At 49.8% G+C, this 19,047-nt stretch overlaps 1 protein-coding gene across 1 annotated transcript in view; it reads right to left on the reverse strand.

Annotated features, from left to right (window-relative positions):
• Positions 1–19,047, reverse strand: part of DSCAM (DS cell adhesion molecule) — a 664,041-nt gene that overhangs the window by 97,377 nt on the left and 547,617 nt on the right. The window contains exon 17 of the mRNA XM_064477198.1: positions 11,114–11,184. Within this exon, the coding sequence (XP_064333268.1) occupies positions 11,114–11,184 (71 nt within the window). The remainder of the gene's footprint in view (positions 1–11,113; positions 11,185–19,047) is intronic.

Below are 19,047 nucleotides of genomic sequence, written 5' to 3' on the forward strand. Positions count from 1 at the left end.
TGCATGACTTCATATGCTGACAAGCAGGAGGATTATTCCAACTGTTTTGGGGAAGGGGGGGGGATCGCCAGGATTTGGGCTGCCGCCTACTTTTTGGCCTTTCATGGCCAGGTTTGGAAATGTCATGGTGCCTGTGGGTGTGTCATGTAGCAGCTAATACCTTACAATGAACCTAAAATGCGACTCAAGTTCCTCTGGAAGTCAGATCCTCCACCGTCTCAGGCTGAGCTGGTTCTAACCAGTTTATGTCTTGTCCTCAATTGCTGTGTCATTCGTTTAATGCCTGTGCCCTGCCCCTTCCCTCCTGTCTCAGACCTAAAGACTTACAGCAAATCTCACCTGGCAACCAGACCTCTTCATACATGTTAAAGGAAGACTGGGAAAATAGTGATTAGAAAAAGAAAGAAAGAAACTAAAGTGAAGGAGGGCTCCCTTCACTCCACAGTCAAGAATTCAGCCATCTGAGTCCCTTCCCATGCAGGAAGACGTCCTTATTGACAGATCGCTTTGATATGTGAGTGCTCTGTTTTTACCTTTTCTCAAATTCCTTCAAATGCACTACAGTTCGAAGAGAAGGCCTTCCCTATTCACTGTTGTGTTTCTCATGGAAGGAGTCACTGTTTTCCATGTTGAATTTTACTCTTGCTTCCCTTCGCCTTTGCATCCAGTGATGATCCTGACTCCTTTTCATCTGTCTCATTATCTGCCATCTGTGACTCTCTCTCCCCGCTTCCAGTCCTGACATTTTTTTCTCCTGTGGTCTCCCTAAACAGCCTTCTTTCATCCTTCCAGGAGCCCTTTCTCCAGCCTCCAAATCCCTCCCCACCCCCTGCTTCCTTTAAGCCACTGTCTCTTTTGGTCTCCATGACAACAGGAACCCCGTGTCAATTTATTTGTGCGGTTTGCAAGTGCCTGTATTTTTTGTGTCCACCCAAATCAGCCTGCAAGCTGCCCATGGCAGATTCTTCGCTCTTTACAGAGATGGTAAAAGCAGGGGTGAGCAAATGCTCACAGCACCCGTGTGGATGTGAGTGATTAGAACAGGCATCTCTTCTGCAGAAAACCACCAGCCAGGCCTTGTTTCCGGCACGCTCCCCTCCCCCTTCCCACTGCTGGCGAATGGACTTTGCTCAGTGTCAGGCTCCGTCTGCTGACCCGGGGAGCCCACGCCTCCCCGGCAGGACTCTGCACTCCAAGAACACTGCTTCACTCCGGCACGTTGACTGATTTGGTTGAACGATGATTTGAAACATTTCCTTTTAGATTTCTCCAGATTCACTGCAAATGTAACCTGTTCTCATTTCCCTTTTATTACAGAGGTGGGGGGCTGTCTTTTTCATCTCTGTGTGCTTCCTCCAGCACCCCCTTCCATGCTCCCCGATATAAAGAGCATAAACTCAATAACTTGCTCAGGGAACGGATGCATTAAAGTGAACAGCCAGGAGCTGGTGCCTGTTCTATCCAAGGCATCGTGTGTAGGGGAGACCTACGGTGAATCCATGATTAGAGTCTGGTGCTTGCAGGGCGGAAGGTTTGCCCAGGGGACGATGGAAGGGAAAAGGGACGGCTTCCTTTTCCAAGTGGGGGCAGCACTATAGGAAACCAGTCAGTGTCCACAGCTGCGCTGAGAGATGACCTGGGAATGCAGAGCAGCCCGCAGTGACACTTTGGGGAGGTGTGTGTGGGGATCATCGGGGGCGGGGGGAAGGCAAGGGTGTAGGGAAACTGGGGAAAAGCTGGGCCCTGCCCAGACCTCCTGAAGCGGGAATACAGGCTGGCTGCGGGGGGGGGGGGGGGGAGCGGGCTGGGGGCTCGTGTTTCAACAAGCCCCCTGGGATTCTGGTACACGCTCAAGTCCAAGGACCGCTGTTATCACTGGGAAGTCGTTAAAAGGTTTAGAATTGGCCTCACCTGGGATGGACTTTAGACAAAAAGCAATGTCTGCACATTCCCTGATTTTTTAGGTCACCAATAACCCATGTATTTTCCTGGTGTCTTTGCAGAACAGAGGGAATGAGTGCGGACAGGGCTGGAGGCCCTCTGTGGTCCCAGGAGTCACACAGCAGCAGAGGGACAGCTGCACAGAGGGGCTGGGGTGGAGGAGGGGACAGCTGCCTCGCTGGACAGAATACTGCTGTGCCCCACAGCCACCACGGGCAGCCTCTCTGGATGAACGGACAGTGGGTTTTGAGGGAGAGAGGCCACAGAGAGGCGTCTGACATCCTTGCCTCAAAGCACATTTTCCTTCGGTCTCTCTCCTTTGAGTTGCATCACACTATGCACGTTGTCAACCTTGCAGCTCTTGTGCAAGCAATATGTGTCACCACATGGCTCCCCGTCAATGTTAGTGTCCACTGAGGGACGCATGAAGAATGAGGAGGCCACATGTTAGGAAATCAAAAGTGGACACATGATCCGATAATGAGACATGTTTAGAACGAAGGAGCCTGAGAAGTCATGAGTAACCAAGTGTTGGAAGGTCTGCAGTGTCCCGAGGGGCCAAGAACGTGGACTTGGAGCTGACAGTCACCATGTTCTAGGCAAACTTGGTGGCCGAGGAGGAGATGGCAGCCAAGGGTGTTCCACCGGCTTGGAACACAAACGAGGACTTTCAGAAACAGGCTCGGAGAATGTTGTAGGATGAACTTGAGGTTAATGATTGCAAAACAGGGCTCCGTTTATTCAATTTCCAAACCAAGGGGGGCTCCCATTTCATTCACTCCCTCATTCATTCATCCATCCCACCAGCAGACTTTAGTCAAACAGCTACTCTGGGCCCTTCCTTGTTCTGAATCTTGCTGCCTTTTGCAAATCACACTCTCTGGTAACCACCTAGAGCACTTCGCGCCAGCCACGCCGGCTCGCCCATGACTTCTGCCAACGGCCTGACAGAGGGATTCCCAGCACACATGCAGACCGGGACTGGCTTCGTACATATCAGCTCCGAGGCCTCCGGGAGTTTCCCCCACTAACATCAGACCTCTAGATGTCCTGACTCAGGGAGCTGGCGAGGAGAGGGGGGTGGCTGCTGCAACCCAGCGAAGCCAGGGGAGACGTCCAAGTAGACTTGGCCAGAAGGGTGGTGGCTCAGTGTCTCAGAGCCTGGGAGTGGGGTCAGTCAGAGAGACATGGCAGGGAGAGGGACTCTGCCCTGGGTTCAGACCAGGGAAAGAGCAGGAGAGAGTGAGGAGGGGGGCTATGGAAGTTTCCGTGGCCAACAAGGCAGGCAGCCAAGGCCCAGGCAGGAAAGAATCCACCTGGAGACTGTGAGGTTTGGGAGACTGGTCCAGCCTGCACCACCAAGCCTGCAGGTAATAGGGTTTAGAGGAAAAGCGGTTTTGATTTTGACGCCAAGAGACAGTGAGTACTAGACTGTGAGCATTAGGCTGGGGCCGCCATTTAGTAGCAGCTGAGTGATCCCAAAGGAGCTGGCTCCCCCCGTGCAACAGGCATCCAACCTGGAGTAGCTCCCCTGCAAGGAACAGGGGTCCCTGTGGATGGCAGAGTGGCCACGGAGGGCCAGAGGGACCCACCAGAAAGACACAGAGATCTGGGCGGGGGCACAGCTGACCCAGATCTGCTAAGCTTGTGCAGAAGGCAAGGAAGAGGTCGCTGGTGCTTTGAATCTCTGCCCAGGGGACCAGTGAAGAGGAAGCTACTGTGATGAGTTTCAGTTGTCTGTGGCTGCTTCTCCAGGTATCATCATGGTTTAGTAAACACAGCTGACAAACTACGGTCCTGGGGCCAAGTCAGATAGTCCTTGTTTTTCTATGGCTCTTAATTAAAACTGTACTTTCTTTTTTTTACATTTTTAAACAACTGCAAAAAATCAAAAGAAGAATAGTTTGTGACACATGAAAATTATCTGAGCTTCAAATTTCCCTGGACCTGAGTACGCTGTACTGGAGCCCAGACGCTCCCACTTAAGCACGCACATGCCATGTCTGCTTCGGGGCTACAGCGGCAGAGGAGCATGGCTGTGACAGAGACCTTTGGGCCCCGAAGTCTGGAGTATTTGCCCTCTGGCCCCTAACAGAGCCAGGGTGCAGACCCCTGGAGGACACAGCGCTGTGGACTGGCCCCTGCAGGTAGGATTCACTGGCTGGCTGGAGGCCGAGGGCGGGGAGGGAAGGGGGAGGAGGAGGGCGAGGAGAGGAGGGGCAGAGAAAGGCCTGAGAGAGGAGGGGCCGAGAGAGGCCAGGGTTTGGGTGGAATGAGAGTCAGCTCCCCTCCTTGCCAGGATGGTAAAACCCGAGCATCCGTTCAACTGGAGGACAAGGGGTGCGAGCACCAGCTGGCCTCTGGTCATGGACTGGTGTCTGCCAGGTGCACACTAGTGACGACGTCACTGCACGGCGGCACTGCGCCTGCAAACTGTTTAAGGAGAGTCTCTTATCTGCATGACAAAGAAAGTTACTTGTCTGCATGACAAAGATTGTTTTTATTAAATGCAGAGACAGGAGCAATACCGAATTATGCTGAAGTCTAATCCAGTACTTTTCATACTGTACCAAAGTATTCTTATTATCTGTAATTTACCTGCTGTAGATGCATTTAACTTACGTGGCTCCTACTTTACCCATAATGCCATGGAATGCTGTCGAGCTATACTTTTACATGCACTCTTTATTTTCAATGCAAATATCATATATTCATAAATATATGACACTGTAGGTTTTCATCACTAAATTATGCCGTGTACTAGATACACAATTGAATATATTTAACTTGATCCTGACTATAAGCAATTTTTAGCCTAATGTCCCAACTTTAGAAGCCAATCCACTTACAAAACCTGAGGTTGGTGTACTAAACAGAGACCCACGGCTGGTCACTAGCAAATGTCCAAAATGCTGCTTCAGTTCCAGCCTCATGGTTTCTACTCATTACCCCTATTTGCATTTCTGATAATACGTTCCGTCAGTCAAGGCTAAAATAACGATGCTAACCTTCTAACCTGCTGTAACCTAACAGTTCATAACTTGTTTATAATCAGAACAATGCAAGTGTCTGTCCTCAGATACCTTGCATTATGCCAGGTTCATCCAGGCTCAATGTGAAGCTTTCAGAGGAAACCATCCGAAAGGACTGCCAGCTGATGAACGGAGTTGGCCGTGATCTTAGCCCTTCATTCAAGTTCAGTTTACACCCTGTCAGGGTGAGTCAGCTGAGAGGCACAGCCTTTGCTCTGGGGCTGAATGGAGCCACCCCTCCTAGGCTGGGTCCCAGCCAGCCTGTCTTCCCAGCACGCCCAGGCGTAGACCTGGGTCCCACACTCTTGGCGCCAAGCAGCCTTTGGAAAGGTGGCCAGCATCTTTTCCCTGCACTTGAAGGCTGGGAGCCAGAAAGACAGCCTGCTTAGGGTGGGGGGCCAGCCGGGACCCTCTGGGCAGGCAGGCTGGCAGTTCTGCTCTGGGACAGAGAAATGGGGTCCCAACTCCGAGGACCCCAGGAAAAGACCGACCGATCACAGGGTTAAACCAAGAGGGCTAATCCAGTGGATACATGGGGAGAGATGTAGACTGTATTCTAAATGAAGCAAAAAAGTGATGAACGGTTTTATGAAAAGGATCTGCACGTTTTACGTATGTGCCAGAAAGTAGGATGCTAATATAGTCATGTAGGGCTTTTTATGGAGCCCCGAGGTCTCCAAAGGAAAGGCGCCCCTTCTTGATACGCATATCTGAATGTGAACAATGGGAGTAGTGGCTCCTGTATTTATTTAACAGGTATCTACTGCTCTTCTACTGGGATATTGCGAACGAACAACATAGGCCCTCTACCCTCCCTGAGCTCACGGTCTCGTCAACTGAAAGAAGCTGAGGGAGGGCAGTCCTCCATGTGGACGACCAAGAAGTTCTGAAATCAGTTTGGATTTTCCTTCTCTCATTATAAGGGGAAGAGCTTAGACTTGCTAACATGAGAAGGGCTGACAATTCCTTAAATATTTGTAAGGCATGTTGGTTGTCAGGATTTTTAATAAAACTGTTGAAAATCCAACTCTAGAACCAATTGATTAGCTCATAAAAGAAATGTAAATTTTGTAATTTTGCACAGCCTAAGGATGAAAGCGAGAGGTCAAAAATTAAGTAAAATTAACTCCAAGGCAACACTTCTGAATTTCAACTGACTTAGGAAAGAAGGGTGTGGGCTGACTGCTCAAGTTATGCTCAGGTGAAGTCTACAATTTGGAAAGAAAGTGGCAGTAGGTAGAAATGTGCATGTTACCTATTTTCTTTAACTTTAATGGGGATGGGTAAAATTTATAGCATGAGGTTGGAAGGAAAAGGAAACGGAAATAATATTTGTTGACCTTTCCGCGCACAAGCTCACTTCACGCGCATTAGCTTAGCAACTGCTTGGAAGAGCAGGCAGGCAGGCAGCCAGGGTAGGCAGGGCTTCTCCATCTGATAGTCACAAGCCCTCAGATCTTGGGCAAGTCCCTCCAACTTTGGAGGTTGTACACAACTAGGTCTACCTAGCGCACAGACCTCAGGGTAAAAAGCATGTCAGGGCTGAGCAGCGAGCTGGCCAGTGAGCGAGGACTCAGGAGGACAGGTCTCCCAGGAACCCCAGCCAGAAACGAGCAGCGCTGCCTGTAAGTCACCCTTCCCGCGCGGCACGTCTTACCCTGCGGGTGGAGGGACGCGGGTGTCTAAGGCAGGTGGAAGTTTATTACATCACTACTATGAAGGTCACAGGTAATAAGCGGCTTTATTTTTAAATGATAAACTAGGCTGTTTTCCCATCGTAAGAGCTCGTCTCTGAAACATTGAAATGAGTCCTCAAATAGTTGGAATTATTGTGCCTTGTGGAGGTGCGGCGCTCCAGTTAAAAGTACTCTTCAGATTACTAAAATCGAACTAAATCCCCAAATATTCAACGTTAATATTTTATGGAAAGCATGTGTCTTTTCTGCAACACTGTTTATTCTAAATAAAATCCCAGTCAGAGACTAGGATACAGAAGAATAAGAAAGTGGCCACCTCATTATCGGGATTTTTACCCTGAGTCGTCAGTTTGACAATTGTTTTCAGCAAAGCAATGGAAAATTTCCATAATTCTCAGTTTTATTCGAACAATTGAAAGGTTCATATTTTCGGGATAGCCCATGGCTTTAAAAAGAGTTCTCACTCAAAACAAAACACAACACAACATTGAGGTCTACAGGAAAGAATGTCTCTGCCTTAAAATTGCGTTCTCTGGTAAATGTTTTGAGATATCTAGAGTAACTGAACAGTCTAAACTCTGAATGTCCCATGAGCTTATGTGAATAGTTATCAAACCATCCTTAATCTGCATAAAACAGGATCAGTTGATTCTGAGAGTGACCAGATTAGGTGACAGGAACTGTCAAAAGAAACACGTTCTGTCAGTGTTTTTACACTTAGGAGAGGGACTAAAATCAGAATTTTCTGAAAAGAACAGAGAATTCCCCTTTAGTTTTACAATTTTCAGGGACTTAATCAAATATATTGTTATCAATAATCTGTAGCTTTAAATATTCTCTCTGATTTTGAATAACCCCAGCAGAAACATACAGTAAACTGTATCTGCTTATGCGAACCCTTCTGTTTTTCACGGGGTGTGGGGCAAGAGTTACAAAGGGAAACTTTATTTTCATTTGCTTTATCTTTGTTTTACTTAGAACCCTTGCTTTATATCTTGAGCTTTTGTTAAGGCATGGCTTAGCATTTTTGACTCAAAATATGTAACAGTATTGAGGAGGTTTCTGAGCTTATAAAATACAGACAATTTAATTCCTGGTTCCTGGCCATCTTCCTGGGGGCTCACACTTAAGCGATATGCTGCTGATGCCCATTTTCCCTACAATTTATCACACACTTATTAGATAATTATTGCCATTTTTTTCCCCAATAAATTATAGTAGAAACCCACATGTAAACGGCCGGTCTGCCTGGTGCACGGAGCGTGGGTCGCGCCACTGGGCGTCCACCACTGGACGCCCCACTCTGTTTCCTGCAGTGTGAACTAGACCCTCGCCGTGTTACAGCCTGGTGTTTGGAGAGCCTGAAAGCTAGGGTGCCTTCCTCACAGCAGCTTCTGAAAGACATGTGCTGCAGAGGCTAGTGTGACAAGAACACTTGTCACTTCCAACTCACATATGCACTCATTCATTCACGCAGAACCGCCAGGCGTGGGGACCAAAGACAACTGAGACACTCCCTGTCTCTAAGGAGCTCGCAGAACAGCAGAGGAGATGCGACTGACGGGACCACAGAACGCGTGAGCTGGGGACTTCGTGGAGCCATCGCCGGGGTCAGGGTAGCTAAAGATGGAAGAGTTAATTCCACTTTGGAGATTCACGCGTCTTCACATCTTCATAGAGGGGTCAGGTGGGACCGGATGGGTGGGACCAGATGGGTGGGACCGCACGGGTAGGAGGGTGGGGTGCTACAAACAGGGTGAGCAGCAATGTCAGTGGAGGAGAGGAGATGACAGACCAGGGGGTCCCATATACCTGGGGAAGGAGAGGGCAGCAAACCTGAAACAGGGGCTGTGACCTGGTGCTGGTGGCTAGGCTGTCCTCTGGGGCTTGGCCTGTAGCCAGCAAGCCGCGGGGAACCTCTGCCGAACATGAAAATGGAAACATTTGACACTTTTCTTTGGTGAAAGAAATAACCAAGATAACCAGGGAAAGCTGTTATTTTGTTCACTGGAAGGTGTGCGTTACAGAAGTGTTGCTGGGTCAGTGAGAATTAAACTCATGGAACATGGCTCACTGGTGGCAGGAAATGGCCAAGAACGTGCCCCTGACCTTTAAGAGGGTTAGTTTCTTAAAGGGCTGGATTCCCACCCAAAGCCCGGAGCTGTTCTGCCCTCTACGTCCTGCCTCTCCACTGGGCGCATCTTTTACTTCTGATGGGTTGTCTCGTGACCCTAAATGAGTTTCCGCCTCCTTCTCCCCGATATTTCCATCCTGGCTGACGGATGTGCGGCCTCTTCCTTGGACTAATGCCATTTCTGTCTTTCTTTACTTTCTTCTTTTTCCTCCTTTCCTATCAGCCTAAAGAGGCTAATTACACAAAGCATAAATCTGGAATTTTTACACCATAAAATAAAAGCATGTTTTAGGCAACATATTGTACTTGGATTACCTAGAATTGTATGCAGGTTGGTTGAATCAGCGACGCGCTGTCATTACACGATCAGGCCAGTGTGAAACGACAGCCCGTCAACGGCAGCCCTATGTCACTCGGTGGTTCAATCACCCACACACCTGCCTGCGTTCTGACAGGCCGGGCAACGCCGGCAGCCCGCCACCCCGAGGTAACTCACTGTCCACAAACAGGACGTTACAATCCGCTCACCGTCTAAAGGAGACAAGGCCTCTTTTTTGACAGCCCACCACTTGTTCCTCCCTTTGACTCTAAGAAGAAATTTAACTGCAACCTACTGACTTCCTGCTGCTTTTCTATGGAGACAGAAAGGATTCCCTGCCTTTTAAAGCCTCCACAGTTTCCACTTTTTAGATATAAGAGCTCTGTGGACAGACACGTCTCTGGTGCAGGACACAGAAAGCTCCAGGGGCCACCATAATAGCTGGTCTTGTCGTGCAAGAAAGTGCATGAAAAGACAGTGCAACGGAATGTGGGCGAAACTCCCCGTCTAACTCCAGGCGGAGTGAGTCAGCGTTCCCCGGGCAGAGCGGCCGAGATGCGTGCGGGGCCGCGGCTCGCTGAGTGCGTTTCTCGCAGGGTATGTGATGCTCGCAGCTGGCGGACGCGCTCACAAAGACGGACGGCGCCCCTCCCCACACGGCTCAGCCTGCCCTGTCTGAGCCCTGAACAGACACAGCCTGCCACCCGCTGGCATCACAGCTCCTTGGCTGGGCTGTGAGACTGCACAAAGCGGCTTGCTGCAGTAGTGTGTGTTAGCACCAAAGGCGGTGTCCACCCCAAGCAGGAAAACCCCCTTTTTGTTGTTACAGAGGCTGGTGGTTTTATGAAAGAGCTGAGGCTCAACCAACAACAGGCGCAACGGGCGAGGGTTTTCCGGGGGACAAGAGGAGTGGTTTGAAGACCTCACTCCGGCTGCCACCTTCTTCTTCGGGGAGAGCGCAGCGGAAAAGGGTGAGGAAGGAGGTAAGAAGAAAACGTGCAGTGAGAGAAACCCAGAACCGGAAAAGCAAGCGCACCTCTGCAGAAGTCCCGACCCAGCCACGGCACTCCAGATGACGTGGAACCTGCGCGGGAGCACAGGAGCACAGGAAGGAGGTGGCCGGCTCCCCAAGCAGCTTCGCCGCCAGCCGAGGGACTTCAAGACCCCTGGGGCAGTGGCGCCGAGTGTGCTGGTTTGCAATGAACTTGGGCCAGAATATAAATCAGCGTCGCTTCCTTCCTTGAGAAAGTCTATTCATTCTATGATCTCTTTTGTACTGAAGTATAGTTGGTGGACGGTCCCACGTTAGTCTCCGGTGTACAGCGTGTGGATTCAGTCACACCACGGAAAACCCGTCGGCCGGACTCAGAGCCGCGTGCTGAGTGGTGTGGTCCTTTGCACTGCGGCAGGTTTTCTCCCCGCAGCGGGTGACAAGCTTTCCGCTCACCAGCAGCCTGTCTGCATCTGCTGGCCATGCCGGGGGCACCACGGCCTCGGACGGCAGCCGGCCCGTCAGCACCCCCGCCCCCGCCCCCGGGCATGTGCGAGGGCAGAGCTAGCTGGGGCTCAGCCAGCACTTCTCTCCTTTCTGCCACTTGGTGGACTGGCTACCACGCCAGGATTTGCCATTTAGAAAAAGCCGTTAGAAAGTTTCCGCTGGGCTGAAATGAACCCACAGAGTCATGCACATCCCCTGCACTACTCCTGTGGAGACCGACACTTAGGACCCAATCATGACTGAAAGACAAAAAACCAGACACCAATGACAACTCCACGCTCTGCAGATAACAGAACTGCTGTGGAAGTATTCCAGTGTGCATACACATGTCGGATTTCAGTAAGAGGGCTTTTCATCTAGCTTTGCAAAATGAAAGCTTCATAGAATGTTCCTGTCGGGGCATCAGAACACATAACATGAGTGAGGTGCTCCCCGCCCCCCGCCCCGCACTCCCGTGGAAGAGAGCCCGAGACAAGCGTTTGCTGGGTTTACCTTCCAGGTGACCCTGATGCTCTGAGAAGATACGGGCTCCAGGTGAACTTCCTGGGGCGGGCCGTCGGGAGCTGAAAGACCAAGAGCCACGGGCCGGTTAGAGACGCGTCCGGGCGCAGACACCCCACAACCACACGCGGGCCCCGGGGACAGGCCCCGGCAGCACAGGCGAGCTTTCCGCTCTGGCAGGAAAGGCCACTTTGCAGAGTCCCGTGTACACACTTCGCCCTGGGCTCACTCACGCCGAGAGAAAATGAAGTTTCAGGACCTGTCCTCGTGCTTTCCTCCCCTTGTCTCTGACACCTTGATGAATAAACCCCAAGTTTGAGCACATTAACCGGTGGGCCAGGAGGCTGTCACACAACCTGTCTCTGGGATCACTATGCAGTGCTTATAGGAGGCCCTTCTCGCTCCTTTGAAGCCTTGTGTAGGGACATGCTGAGGTCCTTGGGTTGCTCAGAACTACTTGGGGAGGGGAAAAAAAAAGATTTCTCTGTCTTTGAGTCTTTCTGGTTGCTTTAGTTCTCCACTCTTTTCAATTAAAAACTCCTGTTGACCCGGGGCTGCAGCCAGAGGCAGAAGCAGAGGTGAAGGGTAAAGCAAAGTAGAGACTCTCACACACCCGCTCCCAGTGCTTGCGCAGGTGCCGATGACGCCCCAGGCACAGCCAGGCCCTCGGGACTAGGGGCAGACCGTGTCTGCGCACGCAACGCAGAGCTTAGAGAGAGGAGACATCCCTGGCCAGCAAGAGTCTAATCTCATCTGAACAACTGGATGAAGACACAACACAGCATATGCCCAAGTGTCTCTGGGAGCTGAAGGCAGTGGTCACCCAGGGGCCAGCAGGGAGAGACCCCTTTGGATGACAACGTTTTCAGATGGACAGGTTTTCAGTCACTGCTGAGCTGCACAAAGGGCCACTTCTCTGGATGCCAGTTTGCACGAGGGTCAGGAGCATGTGGGCGACAAAAAAGCAAGAATGATGGAGGGAAACCAGCCTGAGGGGCTTGGCAGCGAGAGAGGAAGGGAAGAGAGAAACGTCATTTTAGGGGAGAGGCGAGAGCAAGGGAAACACGTTTTCCTCTTCTCAGACAAAGAAGTTTTGAGTAGCATGGCCATGCAGCTGAAACTCAGAGCTTGTCCCTCCAGCAGGTCACGAGGACAGTTTTCTGGGGGACCCACAGCCTCTCAGGTTTATTGATTCTCCAGGCTAAAAGGCTGTGCTAGGCACTGAAGCTAATTTCTAAACAGTAACCAAGGGAGAGGCTGGCATTCAGCTAACTGTGATCATTGTTACGGCCCTGCACCAAATTTCTGCTCACATGGTCAAGCCCCTTATCAGATCCAGTGAAAACACGTGGGACAGATTTCCCTCACGCACAGATAATCCTGCGGTCGCGGAGAAGCATGCAGTTCATCCACAGAACCCTTGGGAGAATTATTTTGAGGGTCTGACAGTTATACCGATGCCAGATTATTTTAACTTAATTTTGCTAAATCCAGTTGAACAAGGAGCCTGCTTGCTCAGAGGCGGGGGCAAGGCTGGGGCACCCTCTGGAGGAGCGGAGCCACCGGCACAGCCTTTATTTTCTTGTTGAGATACATTCATAATCACAGACAAGGCACTAGAAGAGTGTTTCTAAAAAGCGCTTTCAATTCTATGAGAAAACACAAAGTCAACGATGCAATTACGACTTGGGGACAATTTGTTTCTCGGCTGGCATTTTATGAAAGCCCCCTATGAAATGGGGGGAACAGTCCCTGTCTCCAAGACCACTTTTAAGAACCCAAGACCTTTTCCACTTAGACTAGCAATACTTCAGTGGTTTGTCAGTAATTCTTTTATTAGTCGGCCTCGTCTCTGAAGTGAGCGCATTCAGATCTTTCCTCGCTTAAAAATGAAGTGACAGAAACTATATGCATCCATCAAAACCCATCAAATTGTACATCTGAAATATGTATAGTTTACTGTATAGGAATCATACTACAATAAAGGTGTTAAAATTTTTTAATTAAAAAAAATGGCAGAGGCTAAAATATTATAGCCCATAAACACACATTAGGGCTGTGCCCAATATAACTGGGTAGAGTCTTTGTCAGTTTGGGCACTGAATTTTCCACTCTAAATTTCTAAAACATTATAAGGAAAACCTTTTAAATGATATGAAAAATGAGTCGGCTTCAGAATTGTAGTGCTTTTCTTCCAACTCCTTAGCTATAATTTTTTCATGAGTCCTCATTTCACTGCGGAAGGACAATTTCTGTAAAATTATAATCCAAGGCAGACTGAATTCCCAACGCTAAAATGGCTGAAGATCAACCATTAGGCATCCATTTATTTAACTAAATTTGAAAATTGTGTTGACATTTGACATTTCAGAATTTATTTACATGCTCTTGAATTGAAGCTGCGCTATAAATAGAAAGCTTAGTTTCTTCTCCTTTTTTAAAATCAGAACGTTTAGCTTTTTCTGGCGGGAAAAAGGAGATGGCTAGAGGTAAGAATTAACAATGAATGTGATTTTCCAAAATAAATAATCTCTGCATTTCTACAGAAGCCAAAACTACTCAATCTGTAAGAGTATTAAGTGAAGACTATATTTACAGTTCCTGAATGTTTTTTTCTGGGCAAGGCAACTTTCACGAATTCCTTTTGGCTAAAAACACAGCGATGACAGATTCTAACTGCCAAACCCACGATGGTCCTCTCTCGTTTCTAACCAGGGAACAAACGCCAAGACTCAAGCCTCAGCACTCCCCTCAGCCCCCAGATACCCTCTCCTCCACATATCTGTCTCCTGGCTCCACCCAGAGGCTTGGGGCATAACTGCTCAGGGAGCTGGGCTGAGCCACCACAGCAGGAAGCTCTCCCAAACTTCTCTCTCTGGTTCCTTTCTGAGGAATTTACTGAGGGCCTCTCGTGCGCCAGATCCAAAACTGGGCAAAGACTGGGGTGTAAAAGTGGGCAAAAAAAAAAAAAAAAAAAAAAGCCTGCGGGGCCCCTGCATGACCTCCGACCTCCCGCTCATCTCTGATAGCCTGGGTGAGCAGAATGTTCTTTGCTGGGCAAGGAGACCAAGATGCCATTCAGTAAAAATTAAAATAAAACCAAGAACAGTTGACGCCTCAACTGGGAAAAGATGAATTCATTTAATAATGATTTCTCAAATAAAGAGTGTATTCATTTAAACTCTTCTTTATTTAGGCCCTGCCATGTGCCAGACACTGCTCTACGTGTCTGGGAATAGCAGTGCACAAAACAGGCAGCTCTGCCTGCCTTTGAGGGACGGAGGGACCAAGAACAGGTCGTAAACAATATACATCAGCAAACCGTATGGTATGCTGACGGAGATGGATTCCATTTTTTGCAAGGAAGGTGTTGAGGGAGGGAGGGGACCTGAGTGGGCGGTGGGTTGACATGAAATAGGGTGGTCAGGGTAGCACTCACTGAGAAGGTGATCCTGGAGCAAAGGCGTGAAGGAAATAGGGGAGGAGGGAAAGGACGCTCCAAAGCATTCCTGAATAATGCCAGAGTATCCCAGAACGACGGCTGACAGGAGTGCACTGGGCATGGATGAGGAGCAGCGAGGAGGGCAGTGATTATTTTGGCTTAATTTCCAGCATCTCTAAATAGAGGCTGGAGCACAGCAACACCTACGGAAGCAGGATGCTGAAGGCACAGGGACTCCTGCTTCTCGGCGGGCACCCCCTGTGTGTCTGACCCTCTCCTTGAACACAGATGGCACCACACTGGGCCCTCGCGTCTGCTGTTACGTGTTGATGCCTTTTATTCACTAAGCCATCGTCACACTCCCTCCCCCTCTGCCTCCAGCTCAGCACACAGGACACTCTCCTTCTAGATCAGACCAGCTATTCTGGAATGTGATGCAAGATGATGCAAGACTCGTCCACTCAGTGCGGGATCCAATGCAAACCCATCCCCTCCATGTGGTGACCCTTCCATAGTCCTGATCTTCCATTCTCTGATGAGTTTGAAAACTCACTGGTTATTCAATGAGCTTCGGCATCACTGAACATTCACGGTCTCGGGGCAGGTTCATAAAAGTGATGAAGAGATCAGCCACCCCAACTCGGTCACCACACTAAGTGACACTTGACCTTCAGGGCGCCGCTGCTGACGGGGAGGCTGGTCTTGGGTGAGGGTCAGCTGCGGACATGACCTGCTGCTTGGCGTCAAAGAAACCGGGCGTCTCAGGGCTCTTCTAGTCCTCTAGGAGCTAATCTCCTTAACTCCTGACCGTGTCTCCACTTTCTCTCTTGATTTCTCCTCTCCAGCGGACTAAGGATTGCTGAGGGGAGTCAGAAGGTGTGCTGGGCAGTGTGATCTGTGCTTCATGGCTATTTCCTGAGGTCAAGTGCATCAGAGGGTCTGATGATGCCCTTGTGACTCTAACGTGAAATTAACTGCACTGCTGTGCAGCTGGAACAATGCTTTTTCCAGCATTAGGTGGGGATGCTCTGTGAATGGCAGAGATTCCTTCTTCCCTCAGCTTTGCAGTGGATGATACAATGGGAATCTGAAACCCAAATCCCCTCTGTGGCAAGACCCGAGTTAAGAATCTGGAAACGTTTCCTGTAAGGGACCAAATTGTAAAGATTTAGGCTCTGCGAGCTATGTGCAGTCTCTGTGGCCTATTCTTCTTTTTCTTCTTTTTAAAATGTAAAAACTGTTCTTAGCTCGAGAGTTGTAAGTGGAATTTGGTCCATGGGTTGTGGTTTACTGAACCCTTACATGAAAGAGGGGTGGGGATGACAGTTAATCGGGGTGCATGGCCAGCCTAAAGGGTAACCAGCATCCGCGTGGCTCCGGCTGCCGGCTCGGATGCCTCCTTTGGTCCCAGCTAGAGTTCTGATGGGTGGACCTTCTTCCTTCTCTTGCCTCCTTCCTCCCCCCACCTTCTAGATCTACCCTTTTGCCTTTCCCTACCTTTCTCTTTTTATGATGCCACTCACGTCAGTGTGGTTTTAACCCTCCATAGATTTTCCTCACCACACACACACACACATGCACACACACACTGCTATTTGTCTGTGTCCTAAGACAATCCTACCAGGTATGTTTATGAACAATTCTCCCATGTGTACTGAGCCCTCTCCCTGTACCAGACACACACGAGGGGTAGAGACGCGAGGAGCATGTGGCCCTGGGGAGAAGTAACGATATGGCTTAAAGGCTGTTGTCAGAAAGGTTTCTCCTTGGTGCTGGGGGACAAGGCACCAAAGTCATCCAGGGAGACTGGAGAAGGTCCGGCACTGGGGGGCATGGCTGATCTGCACAGAAGGAGATGCGGACCTCGGAGGGCCCTCCAGACAGCGGTCGGCACAGTGTGCAGGCATAGGAGTGGGCAGGAAGGGGCGGCTCATCTCTCATTGGGCCACAGGGAGGGAGAGGCACCCTCAGGTGCTGGGGACTTGAGGATGCCATTACCATAAAAATGAGTGGGTCTACAGCTTCCAGGAGCTTCCCTCTGAGGATTCTCACTGCTTAAAAGACGGCCTCATTTCTTTAGGGAAAGGGGGCAGTAAGAGCAGGAACGGTTATCTCGAGATGCCTACGGCTCCCTAAAGGTGTGCCTTTGGGGATCCTGGCTGGTGTAAGCAGCTCTTTGACCCCTTTTCTGTTTTTTTGGCTCTGTTTTCCTCAGACCTTAATCAGAAAAATGAGATCACTAGGTAACACTGCACCTAACTTCTGAGTTCTGCTTTACCGAATGCACACCATGCCTGGCCTAACTTGCTGATTCTTTTCCTGGATTAAAAGGTGTAAGAATGAAGAATTAAGTAGTTAAGAGTAACCGATTCTCTACTCCCAGCTTCTCCCTTAGCAAATCTGCAGGTGGACCACGTGGGCCAGACAGCATCCAAAGGAAGCTCAGGAGGAGCCCATGGGTCTGCACGCAGTGGAACAGTGACGAGGAATTTGACCTCCTACCTCAATGATTAACTGAGATTGTTTCCCTTTTTTTCCTTTAAAAATTGTCATGACTGAGCAGAATCTTTGGAGGTGATCTTACGACATGAGTCCACTTTCTCCCCACACTGCTCGCTTTTCTGATTAAAGCACCTTTTCTTTCTACCGACACTTGCCTCTTGATTAGTGGTTTTTGAGCAGCAAGCAGTGGAGCCTAAGTTCGATAACACCAGGAGAGGTGTTGCGTGGTCAACACCTGTGGGAAGTTCTGGAGAGGGTGTCTTTGGTCAGGAGAGCTCCCCTCTGTTCTATGAGTCAGAGGAAACTTTTTCATTTCTATCACACAAAGCTACACACCCAGACAAAGCCAAATTCTGCTTTGTAGCTTTCCTTTGCTCAAGCCTTTCCTTTCCTTGCATGTTCCCTTAGCTCATCTGAGTAGTAAATGAGAGGGGCTGTGCGGCCGCCAGCAGCCAGCACCTGGGGAAAACCCAGAAGGCCGGCCCCGGAGCCAAGGAAGTGGCTCTGCATCTGTGTGTCTGCGGAGATGCTGGGAGTGGACTGCATGCTGGTGCCCAGCGACCAGGAGCGGCTGTTCACCTGCCTCCTGGCTGAAGAAAAGCACGTTACCATGGCAACGGCTGGCTGCAGGGAGGTCACCGAAGAGACAGCAGGAAAAGCAACCACAGCTGCCTTTGTCATGGCGACTGGGAAAGCAGCTCGAAAGGCATTGCCGGGAAAACAGGGCTACCTTGAGAAGGTTGTCGAGATGGGAAGAGTGGAAAAGTGGGTAAAGGAAGAAGGTTCAGCTCTGAGCCAGCGTTTTCCTTTCGGAGGCGGCTTATTCTCCCTAAATCTCCAGCATGATGAAATTCCAGGACGTGAGTGCATTGTTTACATAAATATTTAAATAATACTCTGTTTTTGCAGAAGCCTATGAACACTCATTTCCTACTTGTTTCTGAGCATGCAAAGGACTTTCGGAGACTGGAGTTTTTTTCAGTTCTCCAACTTGCGTGTGGTGAGGAGGAGAGAGGCATCATTACGCTCATTCTGCAGATGAGAAGCCACGCAGGCTTGCCAAGTGCTGGAAGCGGCTCACCCTCGGACACAGGAGGGCGCAGCTACCCTGCCACCTGCCCGTGGAAACAATTTTCAAGAACCGACAAGTTCCAGAGTTGAGAAATGGATACACGTCTGTGGTTCAGGAAAAACAGTAAATTTTAACCTACATCCTTGAAGACCATGTTGACTATGCCTATCAAAAGAGTCATTTTTGCATTTGCTTTGATCCAGCCATCATACGTCTTGGAATTTACATGAAAAATCATGCCGGAAATGGTAAGAGATATATCACAAGGGTGTTCACTGCAGTAGTGCTGATGATTATGAAAAATAGAAGATAACCGACTTACTTAACGATATGGGATTTGTTTGAAGAAATGCTGGAAGGTATGAACACAAGTTGTAGGAAGCACTTAAGAGATACGGAAGAGTGACACCTATTCCAAGTCCATTGATGAGAGTAACTGAGAAGTTGGTGGGGGAGCACCAAGGACGACCCCAGGTGAAGGAGGCATCTGGCCTCTTGCGGAAGCTCCGTCATTTAGGCGCGATCACGTTAGTCTTGGAGATGGGCAGCTACGGATCTGAGACTAGGCTTCCAGCTTCCCCTCCACAGCAGGGACTGGCTGACGAAGCCCTGATTAGGGGCAGGAGAAGAAAAGCTAGGTTTGGGGCTGGACACTCTTCTGCCCCTAGAGATGAGCCAGGCCTTGGTTCCTGACCTTTTCTGCCCCAGAGAAGCCCAAGGGCAACCTGCTTCTTCCTCTCCTGCCGGGAGGAGGGCTGACAGTCAGCAGTCACTGCCTCTGCCTAACCGCTCAGTCCTCCACAAACAGGCTATTGTCACCGCGTAATCATGAGCGGACCCCCGTGTTGAAGGGCGTGTGTGTGCGCGCGCGCCTGTCTGTGTGTCTGCGCGGGTGAGTGTGCACGCATG

Source organism: Camelus dromedarius, chromosome 2 (genome assembly GCF_036321535.1).
Source record: "Camelus dromedarius isolate mCamDro1 chromosome 2, mCamDro1.pat, whole genome shotgun sequence".
Taxonomy (NCBI): domain Eukaryota; kingdom Metazoa; phylum Chordata; class Mammalia; order Artiodactyla; family Camelidae; genus Camelus; species Camelus dromedarius.